Consider the following 19,046-nt stretch of genomic DNA (forward strand, 5'->3'; position numbering starts at 1 on the left):
CATCCTTGTAGTGTAGCTTTAGAGTGCGAGAGAAAAGAGGAGAGATAGAGAGAGAGTGCAACTACAATATATATTAGAGACCCATCTCCAAAGTTTTCATTGTTTCATCTCTCTCTCTCTCTCTCTCTCTCTCTCTCTCTACTTGCACTCCAACAAGTCCAAAGATATATATATACATATATATATATAAGAAAAGCTTTGTATATTGTGAGGAGATGTTGAGCCAAGCAAGAGTGGGATTATTATGGGAGGAGCTCTTGATCATCATGGGCCTACTTGGGGTGCAATGTGTCTTTGGGGTGTACATGGTGTTCTTGAACCAAATCCTCGCCCTCGGCGTCGACCCCTTGTTCATCATCGCCTTCGGGGGCCTCGCTTCCGCTGTCACCCTCCTCCCCCTCGCCGCCGTCTTCGAGAAGTATATACACATATATACACATAAATACACATAAATATACATATATATATACATGTCTTCTTCTTCTTCTTCTTGGTTTCTCTTGAGCATTGAGAGGTGATCATGTGTGTGTGGTGTGTTTGAGTTGATCATCACTATTTTCATGCATGTGCAGGAAGAAATGGCCTGCAAAGTTGAGCCCAACTCTGATGGCTAAGTTTGTGATGTTGGCTTTAGGAGGGTAAGAAAGCAACTTTTACTTTTACTTTGCTTTGCTCTTACTCTTTCAAAATTCTAGGTATTTAATACACTTTTATATTGTGAAAAAAAAAAGAAAAGATAGAGAGAAGGAATTGTTGGTATTAAAGGTCTATATTTCACAAATTTATATATTATTACTTCAATAGTACAAATATTTTGCATAGAAGATACTTTTTTACTTGACTGTTTGTTACTTGTTATTCCGAGTAAAGCTGTTTATGGAAGCACTAACTATTTTTATTTTTTTTTTACTAAAATCTTCTTAAATGGTTTGAATTTAAAGGTTTTACTTTCTGGCTAATAAGCTTGTTTACCTTCGTTGATAATAAAAGCTTTAGACTCTTTTTTATTAATTTATCAAGCACGACGATATATATAACTAGCTACGTACTACTTTTCGATGTAGAAGAGTAGCACTTTGGGTCTGTTTCGTAGCATATACTTATGACTATCATACAAATTTAAGTGTTTATGGATCAAAACATAATATTTGATTTGATGCATTTAAGCATATATATATATATATATATATATATATATATATATATATAGAGAGAGGCTACTATGCTATCGGAAGCACGGAGCCTTCCGTGCTTCCAGCTCGTTTTCGCATGGATCTATGGAATTTTCGATCGACGATCGCTGCCGTTAGACTTGATCTGAGCGCATATTGAAGTTTCTTAGATAAAATAATTTTTTGCGATTTTTCGATATCATTTACGTAGTGATCGAAAAGGATTCAAAATCTATAATTTTAATGGTTGTTCTGCCGTTTTTAAGTTATAGCGATGTAGAAGTATTCAAATAGAGTGAATTTTGATAGAAAATTTTTATACTATCTACAACAAGATCTATATGTTTTGATAAAAATTTTAGTGCTATATACCACTTTTTATAAGATTTTTATTTTCAGGTTAAAATTATGATGTTTGAATCTTTGATGTGGTACGGTAAATATTAATCGAAAAAACCTCGCAAAAATTATATTTCTCAGAGAACTTTAAAATACGGCTAAGATCAAATTTAACGGAGGCCGATCGTCGATTGCGAAACTCCATGCATCGAAAACGCCTGGCAGGAGCACGGGAGGCATGCTCCTGAGAGCACAGAGCCACTACTCCATATATATAATATGTACTGCTTCTAACAATTAATTAATCTCACCAAACTCTTATGTGTGCATAAATAATAGAATTTTTGTAAATGCTGTACTTTTCACTGTACGTAACTAAGCAATTTTTATTTTGTGCATCCAATCAAATAAAATCCAAATAGGTATACTCTGTATGTTTAACATATATACTACACTGTATTTACGTATTATCCAATCCAAACGGCCACTTAGCTATATATATATATATATAGAGAGAGAGAGAGAGAGAGAGAGAGAGAGAGTTGAGCTGAAATGCTATTAGTAACAAGCGGGCTCCGTTGCCACCCATTTGTTTTCAATGATGGAGCTTCCAAATCAACGATCGGCACAATTAAATATAATCTATATCACTTGAAGTATCTAAAAATCAAATTTCAAAAAAAATATTCAAATCAATTGAATTTTAGTTAGAAAATTCTTTAAACTATTTAGAACAATATCTATACTCTCAATCTTGATTGCAAAACTCCTATCATCACTTTTTAGAGAATATTCATTTTCAATCATTCATTTTTGTGTCCACTTGATGGACAAAAGAATAATATCGGAAAAGTATGAAATTTAATTTCTAGATGCTTCGAGTGGTATAAACCATGTTCAACGGTACCGATCATCGATTTGGAGGCTCCATCATCGAAAACAAATGGGTGGCAACGGAGCACGTTTGCTACCGATAGCATTCCAGCTCATCTCTCTCTCTCTCTCTCTCTCTCTCTCTCTCTCTCTCTCTCTCTCTCTATATATATATATATATATGATGTAGTAAGGGCATAAAACCTAGGTAAGATGTTGCTATTTAATTAATTACTCTTTTTAGAAACTTTATTAAGATATAACTTGGTAGTGGGATTACTTCAAAGAAGGGCTTTTGGACCAGCATATGAGAAAATTAAATGGATTAAACTAGTATTAGAATAAAGAACTTTGTTTAGCTAAGAACAAGTAATGAGACAATACCAATTAGTTCAGTGTGTTTGTTATATGTTGCAATTAGGTGATATTACATGAGACAAATTCTTTTCTGCATCAATTCTGTCGAGTTATATAGTATTATAAATGAATGATTTAAATATAAACAGTATAATACTTTTATATTAAAATAATATTAAAAAAATATTCTTATCGAATGCTACTGTTGCTATATGAAATAACTGTTACAATAAAAAAACATTAGAGCAATATGATAAATTCAAGATAAAAAGATGTTAAAAAAACATTTATATTTTTTTACTTTTCCACCAGATAAAATTATCTAATTTGACATTATGGTGAAGTTGATGGCATATTCTAAAGTTGATTTTGATGATCTCACAGCCCAAGTGGGCCATTCCACTAATACTTGTTGTGGGGAAAAATAAAAAATAAAACATGTATTTACAAATTTTATTACTTTATATATATATATATATATAGTGGTAAGATTATCCCTGATGTGAAAGAAAAAAAATATTTGTTTAGTTTAAAGTATAATTGGGTAGTTAGTAGGCTCTCTGATGATGATTATTATTATTATTATTATTATTATTATTATTATTATTATTTTCAACTGTTGCAGTTGGAACTATAGTTAATTTAAAATAATTCTAACTCCAACTACTACAACAAAACCTCATGCAATATTTGAATTCAAGTGTGTCAAATCAAACATCATATATAAATCTGTACGCTCAGGGTTGAGTATTTTATGCTTAACCAAAATGTTCAAAAAGTTTACAAGTTACTAATATTAGTACGGTAATTTCGACTTAAAATGGACCTGATCTGATCTGATCTGATCTGATCTGATTAAAGTTAAAAAAAAGGTCTAGAACCACCACTAAATTTACAGAGAATTTAATTGGTTGGTGCAAAATCATAATCAGGATTGGTGCAACACCTAAAAATGTAATCATATGGAAGAATCTTCTTTTGGATGACTTGGTTCACAAACTTTGTTCATGGTAAAGGGTTGGTGGACTTGCTTTTCCTGTTTTGATTATCTTTTGCTGCTGCTGATGAGCAACTAGATTAAGAAAAAATTAAATGCTAACCAAAAAACACTTTAGTGTCCTATTTGGTCTAACTTATGCTTCTGCTTGAAGTTGCAACTACTCGTAAAATATTTGGCAAACAAAAAAGAAAAAGTTTCTGCTAAGGCAAAAAAGATTAAAAAAAGAAGCTTCAAAGGCCCAAGTAGAACTTACAGTTTAGAACATTTGCTTCCATAGCAGGTTATAACTCGGGGGCAAATTCTGATGAAAGAAAAATTGTTAGTGATAATTCATCAGTTCTATCCAAATAACACTTCTTAAGCAACTCCGTAACAAATCTCAAGGTTTCATAACAAACACCACACAAACTAATTATGCATTAACAACATACTTTAGTAGCATATAAAGCAATAATAATACGAAAATTGTGTTCAAATTTTGGCTGTGTACTTCCAGAAAACTCAAAGAGTCCCAATTCTTCAATCTGGGTGCCTAAGTTTGTATGAGCATGTCAGCTAATTGGCATCAAAATGTCCAATTTGTTAGGGTTACCATGTTTCAAGCTCTTATGTTGTTTGGGGTCGAGAAGACGTCGCCAGCGATCGCCTCCGCCATGCCCAATCTTGCTCCTGGCTTCATCTTCATCATTGCAGCTTGCCTCAGGTTTGTAGATTGTACCATGAGATTAAAAGCATTCACTCATAACTTTGATGCTTGATAGGAATCATTGTGAAGAGAGAGAGAGAGAGAGAGAGAGAGAGAGAGAGAGAGGAAAAATGGAAGAGGAACTAATAATTTAGCCAGTGGCACTGAATCTACTGATGGAACAAAAACTGTTGTTGACAGAATATATGTATAGAAACTGATCAAACGTACCATCAGAACACTAACCAGATTCAATAAATGTGCTCTGCGCGCGCAGCCTTCTCACTTATAGAATGAAAGAAAGTACACTTTCCTCTCAGGACCAGAGAACATTTAACTCTTTGTAGACTGTTGGTTTCGCCTTGCAAAACAATCAATACACTTCTAATGTCGAATCCAGATCAACCAAGACAAATAAAGCATTAAGGCAAACTCAATTCTTTGGTGTTGGAGCCAACAGATTCTAATTTGTTCCGTTTTGTAGGTTAGAGAAGTTTGAGAAGACGTGCAGGTACAGCAGAGCCAAGATTGTAGGGACCATGGTGTGCTTGGGTGGGGCCATAGCTATGAGCTTCCTCCAAAGCCCTAACACTCACACCTCCCCTGAGGCTACTTCTCTTTTGCATGAGCACTTGGAGAATGAGAATAGCAGCTACAGTGACTGGATGTTAGGTTGCTTCTACCTTCTTGCAGCAGTAGTTGTCTTATCTTGCAACACTGTTTTGCAGGTAAAATATCTGTTAACTGAGCATTAATTTTTCATAACGATGAAATGACACATATATAATTACATATATGTTGCAGCAAGATAATACAAGCATACAAAAATACACAAAAACAGGTAAACATGAACTTATGTATGTATATACAGGAGAAAATCTGAATTTTTAAATTTAATTCCTTTGAAATTTCACCCTTCATATATGTAACCTCGCATCACTCAAAATTTGCATACATGGCCAGAAATGTTGTTATGTGAAGGCTAAATTGCATTCCTAGTACTCAAAGCTTTGAGGAGAGTTATGCTTTAACTCTAAATTTTAATTTGCTGTGAATTTTTAATATGAATTTTTATATTGTAATCAAGTCTTGCAGTCACAGTTAATAGATTTAATGATTTTTAGTATAATAATGACATGACATTGCAATCACGATCACGTCACCACCACATTTAGCACCATGTTAACCTAAACAGTGATGCACCATCGTAATCATTGCAACACACACTACCTGATCACAATCTTTATGGAAATTTGAGCTAAAAACAGCAATAAATTGAAGTTCTTAGGTACAGGGTATAACACACCTCAGCATATGAGCACCAGCACTCCAATTTAGCCTCAAAGAAAAGACATTATAGAACAGAAACATCTTACTGCAGTGAAGATAAAGGTAAATCTAAAAGAAACTGCAATTTTGCAGGGCATAGCTCTACTCCCAAATTAGTGCAAATACATAAATAGCTAATTTGACATAGTTTTATATGGGAAAGGACTTATTTGTATTCTATTATCATGTTAGCAATTGTTGCATTTCTCCCAAATACCATCCAATCTTACAATTTGATCAGTTTTACCGAAAAACAAATAGTTTATCATTTATTTGTTTCTCATATACTTTGAATAACAAAGCAGAACTAAATCTATTTTGCAAGTATATTAAGACAAGATATGCTAATTGTTATATTAGTATCAATCTTAACCAGTAATTTCTTAGGCGGCAACATTGGTCGACTTCCCTGCGCCGTTATCTTTGTGTGTCATAACCTCAATCATGGGCTCCTTTTTCACTGCAATTCTTCAATTCATCATCAACGGCAAATTATTCATCGGTTCGACCGATATCAGCATAATACACAGCATCGAATTTGTCATCGTGGTATGTTTCACTGATTTTTCTACTTCCTATACGAAATTTAGTTTTCAATTTCCATCAACCATTGTTTACACTTCGTTTATTTCTATATGACGTTTATTGCCAATAACAATTTTCTTGATCTTTCTTTTATTGTTGCTCTATTTAGGGCGGGACAGTGATCGGAGGATGCGTTGCATTTCAAACATGGGGTGTTGGTAAGAAGGGGCCAGTGCTTGTCTCTATTTTCAGCCCTGTCCAAACCGTCTGCTCTGCAGTCGTCTCGGCTCTTCTCCTCAAACAAGTGATTAGCCTAGGAAGGTTAGCATCATTTTCCTCACGCCCTAATAGTTTCATATCAAAAGATGTTAAAAAAATGAGTGGAGTACATAGAATACTTATTAATATTACTGATTTAAACTAAAGCATTTTGAGTCGAGCTTTAGGTCTATTCTAATCTAGTGCACTCAAATTTGCACCTGGGTCATGGTTATTCAAATCATTTTCTGTTCATTGCATGAACTCCTTTTGGGAACGTAATTTCTTTCTGCTGTAACAGTGAAGATATTCAAAACAGCTAAAAAGAATGATCGTAAGTAACCTACTTTTGGATAAAATTAACATAGAATTGAACCAAACCATTTTGTTGATGATGCAGCATTCTCGGAATTGTTTTAATGTTTTCTGGCCTTTACATCGTCTTGTGGGCGAAGAACAAGGAAAGCTTCGGCACACTTGAAGACGACGATTTCTCGACGCAGTCCACTGAAGACATCGAGAAGCCTCTCCTGTCTTAGTATTTTGCTATAGTTAGTTATTAACTTATTATTATGTAAATTAAAGAATCTATAGCCTGTTTGTAAACAACAAACACAAGAATTCCAAGGAATTAAATTTCTAGTTCCTTTTTTCGAATTTACTATTTGGATAGGCAATTAAAGGAGCCACATAGCGACACGCGCCCTCTTACCTTTCCCTCTTCTCAACTATCTCCGTTCTTCTATTTCTTTCCTTGATTCATTTAAATTATTTTAATCACTTTATCTATAATTCCTTTACACGTACTCCACTTTCTTCTCCTATTTTTTTTAAGCAACTTTATTATAATTATTGTTTTAATTGCTTCATCCAATAATTTTCCTTACATAAATTGTCTTACAAATTATGTAAGTGCTAATGTCCTTGTAAAGTATTTTCTCTCACATATATTGTCATAATATAACATTAGGTGATCAGGAAGTCTGATGGAATTTCAAATGCACAAAACAATAAGGAAGAAGACAGAATACCTAAACACATGCTTACTCCGTAATCAACGTGATAACTTCGCTTCAGCTGTTACACAACAGGATGACAGTGAAGAAGATAACACTACTTTGCATTACAAGAAACATTACATTGAGAGTACACAAGAAAAGTACAATTGAAGTTTCCAATTAAATAACTAGTTAATAATTACTTCAATTGTACAACAACCTTATGCTAGTTACCTAGAATTTTGTGGATATCTAAAAGAATGTATATTTTGCACTCTAAACAGACGCAGAAAAATTTCATGAGAATTCGACCACAATAAAAGGATTATGCAATAATAGCTTGTACCTGTCGCAAGGATTAATTCTATGATGGGTATGAGAATGAGGGTTTAATGGAGAGTTCGCCAATCGAAGGCTCGAAGGAGGCCTCTATTTTGGCGTAGCATGAAGCTACATTGACCACCACTGGCTTGTTGATAAGCTGTACCCCTTGTTTCCAGTGTCTATTAACTGATACCAACCACATTGGAGCACGAAGAAGGTTTAGAATAGATTAAAAAAGTTAACACCTGATCAAATCTTGGTCTGTAAGAATACTACATGAGATGCAATTTAACAAGATCAAAATGCTCCACATTGATTGATTTTGTAGTTATTGATGCTAACCTGGTCCAGTTGATATAGAAATGGAATCTCTTTCATCGATCAGCCAATCAATCCAAAGAGCAAAGCCATGGCATGTTCCTGGAGTAGAAAATTCAATCTGCTTGACAATAATGTGAAAAAGAAAAAGAAAAACTCAGGTTAGTTAAAAAAACAAGGAAAAAGTCATTGGTCAGACAGCTTTTGAGCAAATCAAAACACCTTGCTGCAAAAGTGAATGAGAGAAACTAGTGGTTAGAGAGAGAGAGAGAGAGAGAGAGGCTGGGTGTTACATAAATCATCAAAGGTTAAATAGAAAATGTGCACCAAATTATAAGATGCACAGAAGGCCTACAAATACATCAAAAGTACAGTACCTCTGTTTTCCCAAAACAGGCATGAATTGGTACCGAGAAATCAAACTCCATGATAGAATATACCTTACTGAGTTCCTGTTGTGGACAAAATGGATGAGTCACATTGAGAGATTAAAGTATGGATATCTTTACAATACTTTTGCAAAAATCTGGCATTTTAACCTTAATATCACCACATTGCCATAAATAGTAAGGCAGGCAAGGACCATCCTCCGTTGTGGGTAAGTCACCACAGGCTCCAAGAGCCTCATTCACAGCCGAATGATCAAAGCCTTCGACATCCTTCAAGCTGCGGCGACTCCTCCACAAGTCCTGAATAACAATACGGACTAAGATTATCCTCCTAATAAAAGAATGAATGAACAAAAGAAACTCAGGAGAAATGAAGATGAGATACTCACGGGAAGAGACATGGCACAAACTTTTAGGATTCCCTTACGAGGCATGATGAATGCATCTTCAGCTAGGATTGAATCGAGGAGGGTTCTTTCCTTCCTTGATCCAGCTAAAGAGTATTAGAATAGTAATGTCGGCTTTTGGCGAAAATAGAAACCCGAGAAAATATAAGAGATTGTGAACTTCCGACAGACAACAGATATAGTTGAATAGCTCATACTAACCAAAACCGGAGGTTCTGCCACGGAAGCATCCCTTCGTTCCCATAAAAGAAAGGTTCCCCCACAAAAAGATCAACCTGAGGAAAAACACAAATGAAGTAATAGCTTCCACATCGAAACACAAGAACAATACTGTGAAAGTACATCCTCCCCTCAGTGGCAATACATGCAAAATAAAAATGGCATATGGAAAAGGCCCAAAATAATGCTCCAAAGACACATTTGTTTGATAAGGAAGCAGTTTTGTAAAAGATGTCAAAGATAAGACAAAAAAATGGGGTATTAGCCATAGTTCCCAAAACGTCCACCGATGATTGCAAATTTGTTCTACTAGTGACTCTTAAGCACAAGAAAGGTCAAAGACAAGATCAGATTTCACACAGATTTGCAGATCAAATCAATTTCTGAACTCATTCTGCATCTCTGGATTTGCTTAAATTCTCCGACAACATTTACCACCATGGTACACAAATATTCTAAAATACAATATAGAGAAGAAGAATCAGTTTTTTGTGTGTTTGAACAGATTTTTCATGAAAGACCGGAATTACATGTTATAAGCCTTGAAAATTTTGTTGTTGCTCACAATGTGAAATTACCTTTCTCGGTGTAAGGTCATCTGAGATCAAAGATGAGGTCCTTTTGCCGATCACCTTTATCCGATCCATCGAGAAACCATTGGCATCGGATATAGCTTGAATGTAACAGGCACCCTTATCTTGGAGCCCAGGAAAGATTGAGATAACATGTGATGTTTTAGAAAGAGAAGCAATGAGAGTAGTCAAGAAAACACTGTCATCAGCGACAATGCACGACGGAGAAGATCTGGTATTTAGCTGAACATTTAAGAAAATAAACATGTGTAAGGTACGTTTGGGGGAAAACAATGCTCTTAAGGTAGGTCAATATTACCCGCAAAAAAAAAAAAAAAAAAAAAAAAAAAAAAAAAAAACACAACAACAACAACAAAGCAAAACAGAAACAAAAAGAAACAAAAACTTGGACAACATACAACTACGAATATTTAAACCTGTTACAGGTCCTATTAGTCAATACCAGATGTTTCCTTTCTGGCAATCAACTTGGAAACCCAGAACTTTGAAACTTGCAAAGATTGTATGCTTTTGGAAGATTACAATGTTTATAGATGGGCTGCAAGTTTGGAAATACACAAACAAATTTAAAACAGTAAATAATACCCTACAAACAAAGTGTGGATGCTAGAGCCTAATTAATTGCTCAAAGAATCAGTTCCTGACCGGAACGTAAATGATAACAAAATATAAAGCAAATGCTTACAGCTTCTTTGACTGCTTTAGATAAGACCAATCTCCAATCTTTATCACCATAAAGTGCAACCTTCTCTGGCGGCAACACAAGAAGATGGTCACCCAAGCTTGAGTGATTACAACTCGTCTGTTTTTCGACCACCATAGTGTATGAGATGCTAGTTTCATTATGTGTAGCTTTTAGGGAAAGATATTTATCCTTTAAAGCAGGCATTCCAGTCCCATCAATGAACCAAACACATTGTTTCCAGTGATCACACCAATTGTTAGTACCTACACAAAAAGGACTAGAGTGAGTGATGTTATCGTAAGTGTTCATGTAGTAAATTGTAAAATTGAGAGGTTTCAACATGGACTTTGCAAATTGGCGGCACTGTTTGAATCAAAATTTTTGTTAGTACATTGTCTTTTTTTCCTATGCACATAGCAAAAAAATGATTTGACGCACCGAACATATGTGATGATTTATTCTGACAAATGGATGATCTCACCCATCTAGGAGCGGTAGAATAGAAGATTGAGCCAGCAGAATCCAACTGAAGTACCCACCTGCAAATAGATCCCGGGTATGTGTGTGTCTTAAGTCACTACCATGATTAAGAGACATTTACCTACTTACATTTATACCCCCTACAACGTCATTTAATATTTATGCATGATTTTTCATGCATATCCTTCAAAAGCTTAGTTTCTTATATATATGCCGTTGTACTTACAAATATATGCCACCTCTAAATGGTTTATTTAAATAAAACTTACATTCCACACCATATTGAAAAACAAATAAGGTCACTTTTTTTAGCACACACCTGACGGGTCCATATGGAAATTTGCATTTCACAGGATATAATTTTGGTGAAATATATACATATGTCAAAGCGCCCCATAATTAATTACACAAGTAAGAATGAACTTTACCATGAAATAACTGCATGAACTTTTCCATCATCAATTGCTTTTATCTGAATCTCTTTCTCCCCATAACTCGCTGGTCTCTTCCAAAAGTCAAATTCAAAAATCTTGAATGGCTCTGACAACTAAATGGATACCGAATTAGGATACAAACATTCATTTCCTATCTGTGAAAGAGCTCCAAAGACAGCCTATTACCAGTCGAATCCCCTCTGATATTGCATTGCAGTGCATTGCATATTGCTGTGGCTTTGCTGAAATAATTCGTTCCAACCCATTTGGTGTGAGATGTATGCCATCCAAAGAATTTACTTCATTGTTGTGCAAATCATGCATCTTCCACAAGAATGGGCTTTCAACTAGCTAGTTAGCAAAGAAACGTAGGTACAAAAATATTAGTTCTCTCAGAAAATTAAACCTTGGATTTTTGGCGAACTAAGTGAGGACTAGAGAAATATAACAGCAATAAAAAGGTGTTCAAAAAGGTCTTGCATACTTTAGTTTGGTATGATACGAAAAACAGAAAGTGCAGCGCACGTGAAAAAGGAACATAACGATCAAAGATAATGGCACGTCATTTCTCTAAAGTCCAAACAATAAGCAAATTGTCAGAAAGTAAAAGCTTCATGAAAAGGAGTGCATTACAATCCATTTAGGTAATACACAAACAGAATCACTGTCATATGGAATTTTAAATAATTATGTCAGAAAATATCCTGTGTAGCAATCAATAAAGAGCAACTCCATGTAACCCCTATAAGGAAGATCCTACAATGATAAAAGTAGATGGCATGAACCTGCCCATAGGTAGTGGCTCTATATGGAACTGTTTGTGGATTTTTTACGAGTAGCATGTCATGTGCGTGCTGAAGGGTAGGTATCAATCCTTCACCCAGCAACTCTGAATCCAAGATCTCGCTAACCTGCGAAATATCACTAAAATTTCATTATAGGAAAAAGGTGCTTCAGCGTGCATATTTTGCATCTCAGGGGCAACCATCAAAAATTACTCCAATTGCATTGATTACATGGTTGCACAAAGCCACTACAAGTAGTGACAAAGATACCTAGATGAGCAATAATTCTAGAGAACAGCTGTGACACCCCAGTATGGATGAGTGAAAGATAGTGTGTGAGTATATAAACGCTCAAATCTCTAGTAGTATTAACTTGGGCTTAAGCATTTAGGCTGGTGCTCTAGGTCCAACAAGTTGCTAATACTAGTGGGCTGGGTCGTTACGATAGCCCTTTGTTGAGAAGCAATTTCTTATAGTAGTATGAAATATAAATCAGCTGCCAACCGTGAATATAACTTTATGTTTCTTAAAGACATAACTCTAATCATTATCAAAAAGAACAAGCCAACTAATGCAGACGCAGTTCTCATTTTTTCAATATTGGTAATCAGGCGGTTAGAAAGATGGACTAAAATTGGACACTCCCTGTTTTATCCAGATATTTTGCCTTAGCCCCTGAAATTTTCCTTAAAACATTTTACTCTGCGAGTTCTCATAAATTGTAATCCTATCAAAATCCTGAAGTTATTTCTGAAAAGGGCCATTTGATCCCTTCAATGGTAAAAAACACTCCCTTGTTTTAGTGACTATGAAGCGAGACTAAATAGGTAATTTTATAGGTCAAAGCCACATGTAGTCAGATATCTATTTAACATCCAGGAAAACTTTGAGAGCATGGAAAAAATTCAGGGACTAATTCGCTATCCCTACATTTTTGCCCTAGGAATGGGGCCAAAACCAAGTTCTCACGAAAGCAGGGGGAACCAACCAGTAGATCAGCCGGCGACTCAAGTTCAACTCCAACTTGAAGCTCATCTGAGCGTTTGTAGAACACTTTCACCATTGTCTCCATGCCATTTGCTCGTAGTACCCTCCGCATCAATTTCCACATTGGTAAGTAGGATTCGCATGCCGTCACCTTACCCTCCTTCTGACTGTCAAATTTGGCCATCGCTCTTGCTGCCATCATGGAGAGTAACCCCGTTCCAGCTCTGCATCCCATTACAATGTTAATGTTTTATTCGTAGTTCAGGATTTCTTTTACCTACATCTACAGATAAACTTCAAACTTTCCGACTTAATTTCTATATCACTTTAAAAAATTGATCTTAGCATTTGCTTGCTAAAACAAAATTATACAACAATTGTAGTCAATTCCACCACAACGGTTGCGTTTTGGCATCAAGAATGCTAATCTATATTGCCAGCATGTGTTTTTAGCTATTCCCTCAACCATTTGGCTAACATTTGTCGCTCCAAAAAGGCATTTTTAAGTTATGTGGCCATCTGCACCATTCTGATAGGATACCAAATATCAAATCTTCAAAGTTTCAATGGTTACCTGCGTGCAAATGAGATAAAGCTCGGGAACTTCCCGTGCATTTATCCCTATATTAAATGCAAAATCCTCGCAAAACTTCTTTAACAATCAATATCTTTGTGGCGAAATTGTGGCCAATTTCACCGCAAAGATCGAGTTATGGCAACAAGAATATTATCTATACTGCCAATGTGTATTTTTAACTATTTCTTTACCATTTTGCTAAAAATCTGTCGTTCCCAAAAGGCATTTTTAAGTTACGCAGTTAATTGCAACGTTATGAAAATTTCGATATCAAATGCCGAATCATTAAAGTTTAGATGATCATCCGCGTACAAATGAGCTAAAGTCTGGGAAATTTCCGTGCATTTATCCCAATTTTACATGCGAAATCCTCACAAAAATTCTTTACCAATCAATATCTTTGACCAAGTTATGGCATGAGGAATACTAATCTATATTGCAAAGAGTGGATTTTTAACCATTCCTCTACCATTTGGCTAACATCCGCCGCTCCGAAAAAGGCATTTTTAAGTTATGCTGTTACTTGCAATGCTCTGAAAGTTTCGATATCAAGTGTCGAATATTTAAAGTTTAGATGGTTTTTTCACGCATTTATCCCCATCACGCTATGCTGAACGCAAAACCCTTGGTTTAATTCCTCTACCAAACAATTATCTCTCATAATTGTTAGCAAGCAAGAACGGATCAGAGAAGCAATCACCCGATGTCGAGGACGCGGCACGGCCCGGAGATCGTCCTCTCCACGGCGAGCCGGAACGCGCGGTTCCGCTCTGCGTCGTTGAGCATGTCGAGGTACGAGGTCGTCGCCATGGTCGTCGTCGATGACCTCGTCCTCCTCTTCTCCTCCTCCTCTACATCGTCGTCGTCTCCGTCGACGACGACCCACTCCGAGTCTCCTGTGAGGGGGTTGAGCTGGAGCTGGAACGCGCGAACCCTAGCCCCCGGCGGCGCCGCCGCCGCGGCGGAGGAGGCGAGGAGCGACATGAGGTGGACGGAAAAGCCCCTGGAGGAGGAGGAGGGAGAGGGGAGGAGGGAGCGGAGGGTAGAAATGGAAATTGGGGGTTTGTAGGAAGAGAGGAGAGAGCTCCGCATGGGCCGAAGAGGAGAGAGAGAGAGAGAGAGAGAGAGAGATGTTGTTTTTGTGAGGAATAGTGTAATAGGATTTTGGAAGAAAAAATTAAAGGCCAATTTGCATAAAAAAAATTCACTAATTTTGGACTTTTACAAAAGTGGACCATCTTTTTTATTTTTTATAGATTCAGTCTGATTTTTCAGCAAATTAACTAAAATGTCCTTATACCTTTTTTTCTTCTTTTTTTTTGTCGTTCTTTTTTTCTTTCTCTTCCCAGAGAGCGGCAGAGGCGGAAACGCCACCCCTGCCCCGACGACGTCGCCCTCGCCCTCGCCAACTCCGGCGACGTCACCGGCAACGAGCCCCTCTCCTGTGCCTCGACCCGAATCCTCCGACCCTGCTGAGGCCGCGCCGCCATCCTCTTCTCCCTAAGGCACGGCGACGTTGAGACGCATGCTCTTCTTCTCCACCACGCGTCGGAACGCCGAGACATCGTCATCACCTCCGACGACGTCGCGGTGGTTGCGATAGAAAGCAAGGGAGGAAAAGGTGGTAACAAAAAAAAAAAATTATAGAAAAAAATAAAAATAATAAAAATTAAAATAAAAATTATTTTTTCTATAAAATAAATTAAAAAATATAGGAAAAAAAAAAGATGATGAAAATTACACTCTTAAAATAAAATTATACTATTTTAAATAAAATTTACACTGTTTTAAAGAAAATTATACTATTTGATATAAGAATTACACTCTTTTAAAATAAATTTTGCACTCTTTAGGCCTAGATTGCACCATTTAGAAAAATTTTACACTATTTTTTTTTCCCTCTTTCTCTTCTTCTTTTTCTTCTTCCTCTAGATTGCACCATTAGCTTTTTTTTTCCTCTTTTTCTTCTTCTTCTTCTTCTTCTTCTTTCCGCAGGAGCAGCACCCACCCTGGCTCTGGAGGCGGAGGCAGAGCGATGAGGGTGTTGGCGATGGTGGGGGCGGGGAGAGAGGTGGCGGCAGTGGCGATCGGCCGAGTGGGTGCGGCAGCTGGGGAGGGCGTGGCGCCCGCCGCGCGATTAATGATGGTGAACTCGACGCGGTCCTCCGGAAGCTGCCTCCGATGCTGAAGCGCGACGAGGAGCGGGCGGAGGTCGCCGGCAGCCTCGGGCTCTCGCCCGACGAAAGGCCGAGGAGGTCGCGGCCGCTGTCAAAGCGGCCGGACTGGTTGAAGCGGGCAGCGGCGGCGGCAGAGATCTTGGTCCGGCAGCTGGAGTGGGCGTCCAGCCAGCGGTCGATGCACTCCAGATGGAAGGCTGTCGGCAGCCCGCAGCAGCGGAGCAACTCGGCGTCGTAGTCGTAGCGGGACAAGCAGACGGCCACTCCAGCACACCCGCGCCCCGCGGAGGGCGGACAATTCGAAGAACGGAAGCGATCCGACGACGGTCTTGTCGATGCCGGAGGAACTGCGGAGTCCGCCGCTTCCGACGGCGACAGCGGCGGCGGCGGCGTCGTCGGGTGGAGGGCGGGAGAGGCAAAGAGGTTGGTGGCGGGTGGCAGAATTTGGCGTACATGAGAAGAGAAGAGGAGAGGAAGAAAGAAAAGAAGAAGAAAAAGAAAAAAAAAAAAAAAAAAAAAGGAAGCTTCTCCTGCAGGAAGAAGAAAAAAGAGAAAGAGGAAAAACAAAAAAGAAAACTGTTTCTGCAGGAGAAAGAAGAAAAAGAAGAAGAAGAAGAAGAGAAGAAAGAGGAAAAAAAAAAGTAGTGTAAAATTTTTCTTAATGGTGTAATCTGGGTCTAAAGAGTGTAAAATTTATTTCAAAATAGTATAATTTTTATATCAAATAGTGCAATTTTCTTTAAAATACTATAAATTTTGTTTAAAATAGTGTAATTTTATTTTAAGAGTGCAATTCTCATTATCTTTTTTCTTCTCCTATATTTTTTAATCTATTCTATAGAAAAACTAATTTTTATTTTTATTTTTTATTCTTATTTTTTTCTATAATTTTTTTTTTGTCATCACCTCTTCCTCCCTTGCTTTCTATCGCAACTACCGCGACGTCATCGGAGGTGAACGCGTAGTGGAGAAGAAGAGCCTGCGTCTCAACGTTGCCGGGTCGAGGCAGGGGAGACGGGCTCGTTGCCGGCAACGTCGCCGGAGCGGGCAAGGGCGACGTCACCGGAGAAGGGGGTGGCGTTTTCGCCTCCGCCGCTCTCTGGAACGAGAAAAGAAAAAAGAACGACAAAAATAAAAAAAAGGAGAGAGAAAAAAAGTACAAGAACATTTTGATCAGTTTGCTGAAAAATCAAACCGAATCTGCAAAAACGAAAAAGATAACCCACTTTTGCAAAAACCCAAAATTAGTAGATTTTTTATGCAAATTGGCCAAAAATAAAAACAAAAAATAAATACATTTATACAACTTTGAGACTCGTACTACCCACAAAATAGATGCTGAACAGATTGGCGAGCACTAGCTTTAACCTCTTGGTGCACATTTAATCCTCTTAACCCAAAATATTACAGTCGAATTAAAAAATTTAATATTCTATTATATTATAAATAATTATTTCAAATTCTGGGAGTAAGCACTTGTCAAAAGTGGTGCAACCATTTTACATTTACACAAAAGCAAAAGTAATGCATCCAAGCAAAAGTACAGAGATTTTACTGCCATGAATGTAAATTTTTCAGCCTTACAAAGCACAACAAAAGCTGAGTTAGTTCTCCACAAATCGCAATCAACACATCATGTTTCATTAACGGAAAATCACTTCCAGAGAAGTGATTCCTACATAATCTTGATCAAATAAGTGGATAGTACTTCTTACTGGTCACTGCTGTTGGAAGCACTGGTAACTGTTTCTTTGTCAGAAGCTCGGCGAGACACTCCAGTAAACGAAGATTTTTAGAAGTGGAACACCAATAGAGCTTTACTCAAAAAAGTATACCAAGAGAACACAATAATGAGAATTCGTAAAACAGATTTAAGAAATGTAGTACTGGGGTTCAGACATAGCAAAAATAAGTGAACAAAAAGCCTTACGAGGGGGGGGGGGGCTTTGAAGTCTCCGGTAAAGGAAAGAATCCACAGCAACTATCAGTAGGAAAAAGAAAGAGGAAAAAGACGCCCTAATTCGACACTCAATCTCACCAAACTAATCCTCACAACATCATTTGCGCGAAACAAAATTTTCCTGTGGGGGAATTTGACTTTCCATCGATCTGGCGTTTAGCTCTTCGCGCTTTGCTTTTCCTTCGCCTTCTGGATCTTCAACACCTTCTTGACGATCTTCTGCTCCTCTACCAGGAAAGCCCGAATAATCCTACACAAAAGGAAAAAAGTAAATCAACTAAAATGATAAAGTTTTGCCCTACAAAGACCTCGGCTACCAACTAACAAGTATATGGTCGCCTATTAGGTGTTCCTACAGTCTCCTATGATTGATTTTAGTACTCAAAAGAAAAACGATTGTTTTATCAATTAATCCGAATACCCTGATCGTTAAACGATATGGTATGATCTTTGTATCTACGTAGTCGTAAATACGAAAATTGATTGTATGTCAGAGAAAACCATAGAGAATCTTGTTATAAAGAACGCTCCTTTAGTAAAAAATAATACGTAAATCACAAAAACTCGAGTTGCTCAGAAATTTTTCAAATTTTACGAAGTATAAAGAACGTTAGTCCACTTGAAACCTTCCTGTATAATATAATCAAGATCAGCTGTTCAAAGACTACTTGTTACATGTTAGGAAAAAACAAGAGGAACGTCTAAGGAGTGGATTCTGGACGACTTATGTTCTCCAGCTCCAACCGCTCCTTGGCTTCCTGGCACTTGGCGCGCATGCCACCCCAAAATAGACCTTTTCGACAATCCCTTTCCATTCATGATTCATTAGTAACAATCAACCATCGGCTCCAGAAACATCCCGTTTTGAAATAGTAAAATCAACTAAATAGACCTTGGCGCGCATGCCACTCCAAAATAGACCTTTTCGACAATCCCTTTCCATTCATGATTCATTAGTAACAATCAACCATCGGCTCCAGAAACATCCCGTTTTGAAATAGTAAAATCAACTAAATAGACCTTGGCGCGCATGCCACTCCAAAATAGACCTTTTCGACAATCCCTTTCCATTCATGATTCATTAGTAACAATCAACCATCGGCTCCAGAAACATCCCGTTTTGAAATAGTAAAATCAACTAAATAGACCTTGGCAATAGCGACACCATCTGCCTC

The 19,046-nt window shown here is 37.3% G+C and overlaps 3 protein-coding genes across 11 annotated transcripts in view; 1 reads left to right on the forward strand and 2 right to left on the reverse strand.

The window, feature by feature from the left end:
- On the forward strand, window positions 130-7,195 carry LOC109728592 (WAT1-related protein At5g47470-like). The gene is made up of 7 exons (XM_020259041.1): window positions 130-418; window positions 573-638; window positions 4,328-4,444; window positions 4,911-5,154; window positions 6,143-6,304; window positions 6,450-6,601; window positions 6,939-7,195. Exons 1-7 carry the CDS (start codon window positions 216-218, stop codon window positions 7,075-7,077), a joined length of 1,083 nt encoding a protein of 360 aa, XP_020114630.1. The 5' UTR covers window positions 130-215; the 3' UTR covers window positions 7,078-7,195.
- LOC109728591 (protein arginine N-methyltransferase 7) lies at window positions 4,571-14,893 on the reverse strand. Of its 9 annotated transcripts, none has more exons than XR_002221028.1 (17): window positions 14,435-14,893; window positions 13,159-13,381; window positions 12,171-12,296; window positions 11,572-11,736; window positions 11,380-11,498; window positions 10,910-11,010; window positions 10,472-10,734; window positions 9,772-10,008; window positions 9,176-9,249; window positions 8,957-9,050; window positions 8,718-8,867; window positions 8,556-8,630; window positions 8,203-8,299; window positions 7,883-8,046; window positions 7,586-7,615; window positions 6,920-7,072; window positions 4,571-5,143 (listed from the first exon to the last, which is right to left on the reverse strand). XR_002221028.1 is itself a non-coding variant. In XM_020259040.1 (15 exons), the coding sequence occupies exons 1-14, from the start codon at window positions 14,824-14,826 to the stop codon at window positions 7,901-7,903; spliced, it is 2,262 nt and encodes a 753-aa protein (XP_020114629.1). In that variant the 5' UTR covers window positions 14,827-14,893; the 3' UTR covers window positions 4,571-5,143; window positions 7,883-7,900. The 9 variants fall into 9 exon arrangements, 1 of the variants encoding a protein (XP_020114629.1); XR_002221031.1 differs by having other exon boundaries at window positions 6,920-7,045; window positions 7,570-7,615; XR_002221027.1 differs by having other exon boundaries at window positions 6,920-7,068; window positions 7,570-7,615.
- Window positions 17,698-19,046, reverse strand: part of LOC109728593 (60S ribosomal protein L34) — a gene marked incomplete in the record, with an annotated part of 3,365 nt that continues 2,016 nt past the window's right edge. Inside the window, 1 exon segment of the mRNA XM_020259042.1 lies at window positions 17,698-18,121. Within this exon segment, the coding sequence (XP_020114631.1) occupies window positions 18,028-18,121 (94 nt within the window).

The sequence above is a fragment of the Ananas comosus genome, linkage group 24 (assembly GCF_001540865.1).
Source record: "Ananas comosus cultivar F153 linkage group 24, ASM154086v1, whole genome shotgun sequence".
Lineage (NCBI taxonomy): Eukaryota > Viridiplantae > Streptophyta > Magnoliopsida > Poales > Bromeliaceae > Ananas > Ananas comosus.

Excerpts from the sequence above, each read along its gene's own strand:
- LOC109728592 (XM_020259041.1), top strand. The coding sequence starts at position 216 with ATGTTGAGCCAAGCAAGAGTGGGATTATTATGGGAGGAGCTCTTGATC. Across the intron at positions 419-572 it reads CTCGCCGCCGTCTTCGAGAA|GAAGAAATGGCCTGCAAAGT; the intron begins GTATATACACAT and ends ATGCATGTGCAG. Across the intron at positions 6,305-6,449 it reads GCATCGAATTTGTCATCGTG|GGCGGGACAGTGATCGGAGG; the intron begins GTATGTTTCACT and ends TGCTCTATTTAG.
- LOC109728591 (XM_020259040.1), bottom strand. The coding sequence starts at position 14,826 with ATGCGGAGCTCTCTCCTCTCTTCCTACAAACCCCCAATTTCCATTTCT. Across the intron at positions 10,009-10,471 it reads CTAAAGCAGTCAAAGAAGCT|CTAAATACCAGATCTTCTCC; the intron begins GTAAGCATTTGC and ends TTAAATGTTCAG. Across the intron at positions 8,631-8,717 it reads GGCAATGTGGTGATATTAAG|GAACTCAGTAAGGTATATTC; the intron begins GTTAAAATGCCA and ends TGTCCACAACAG.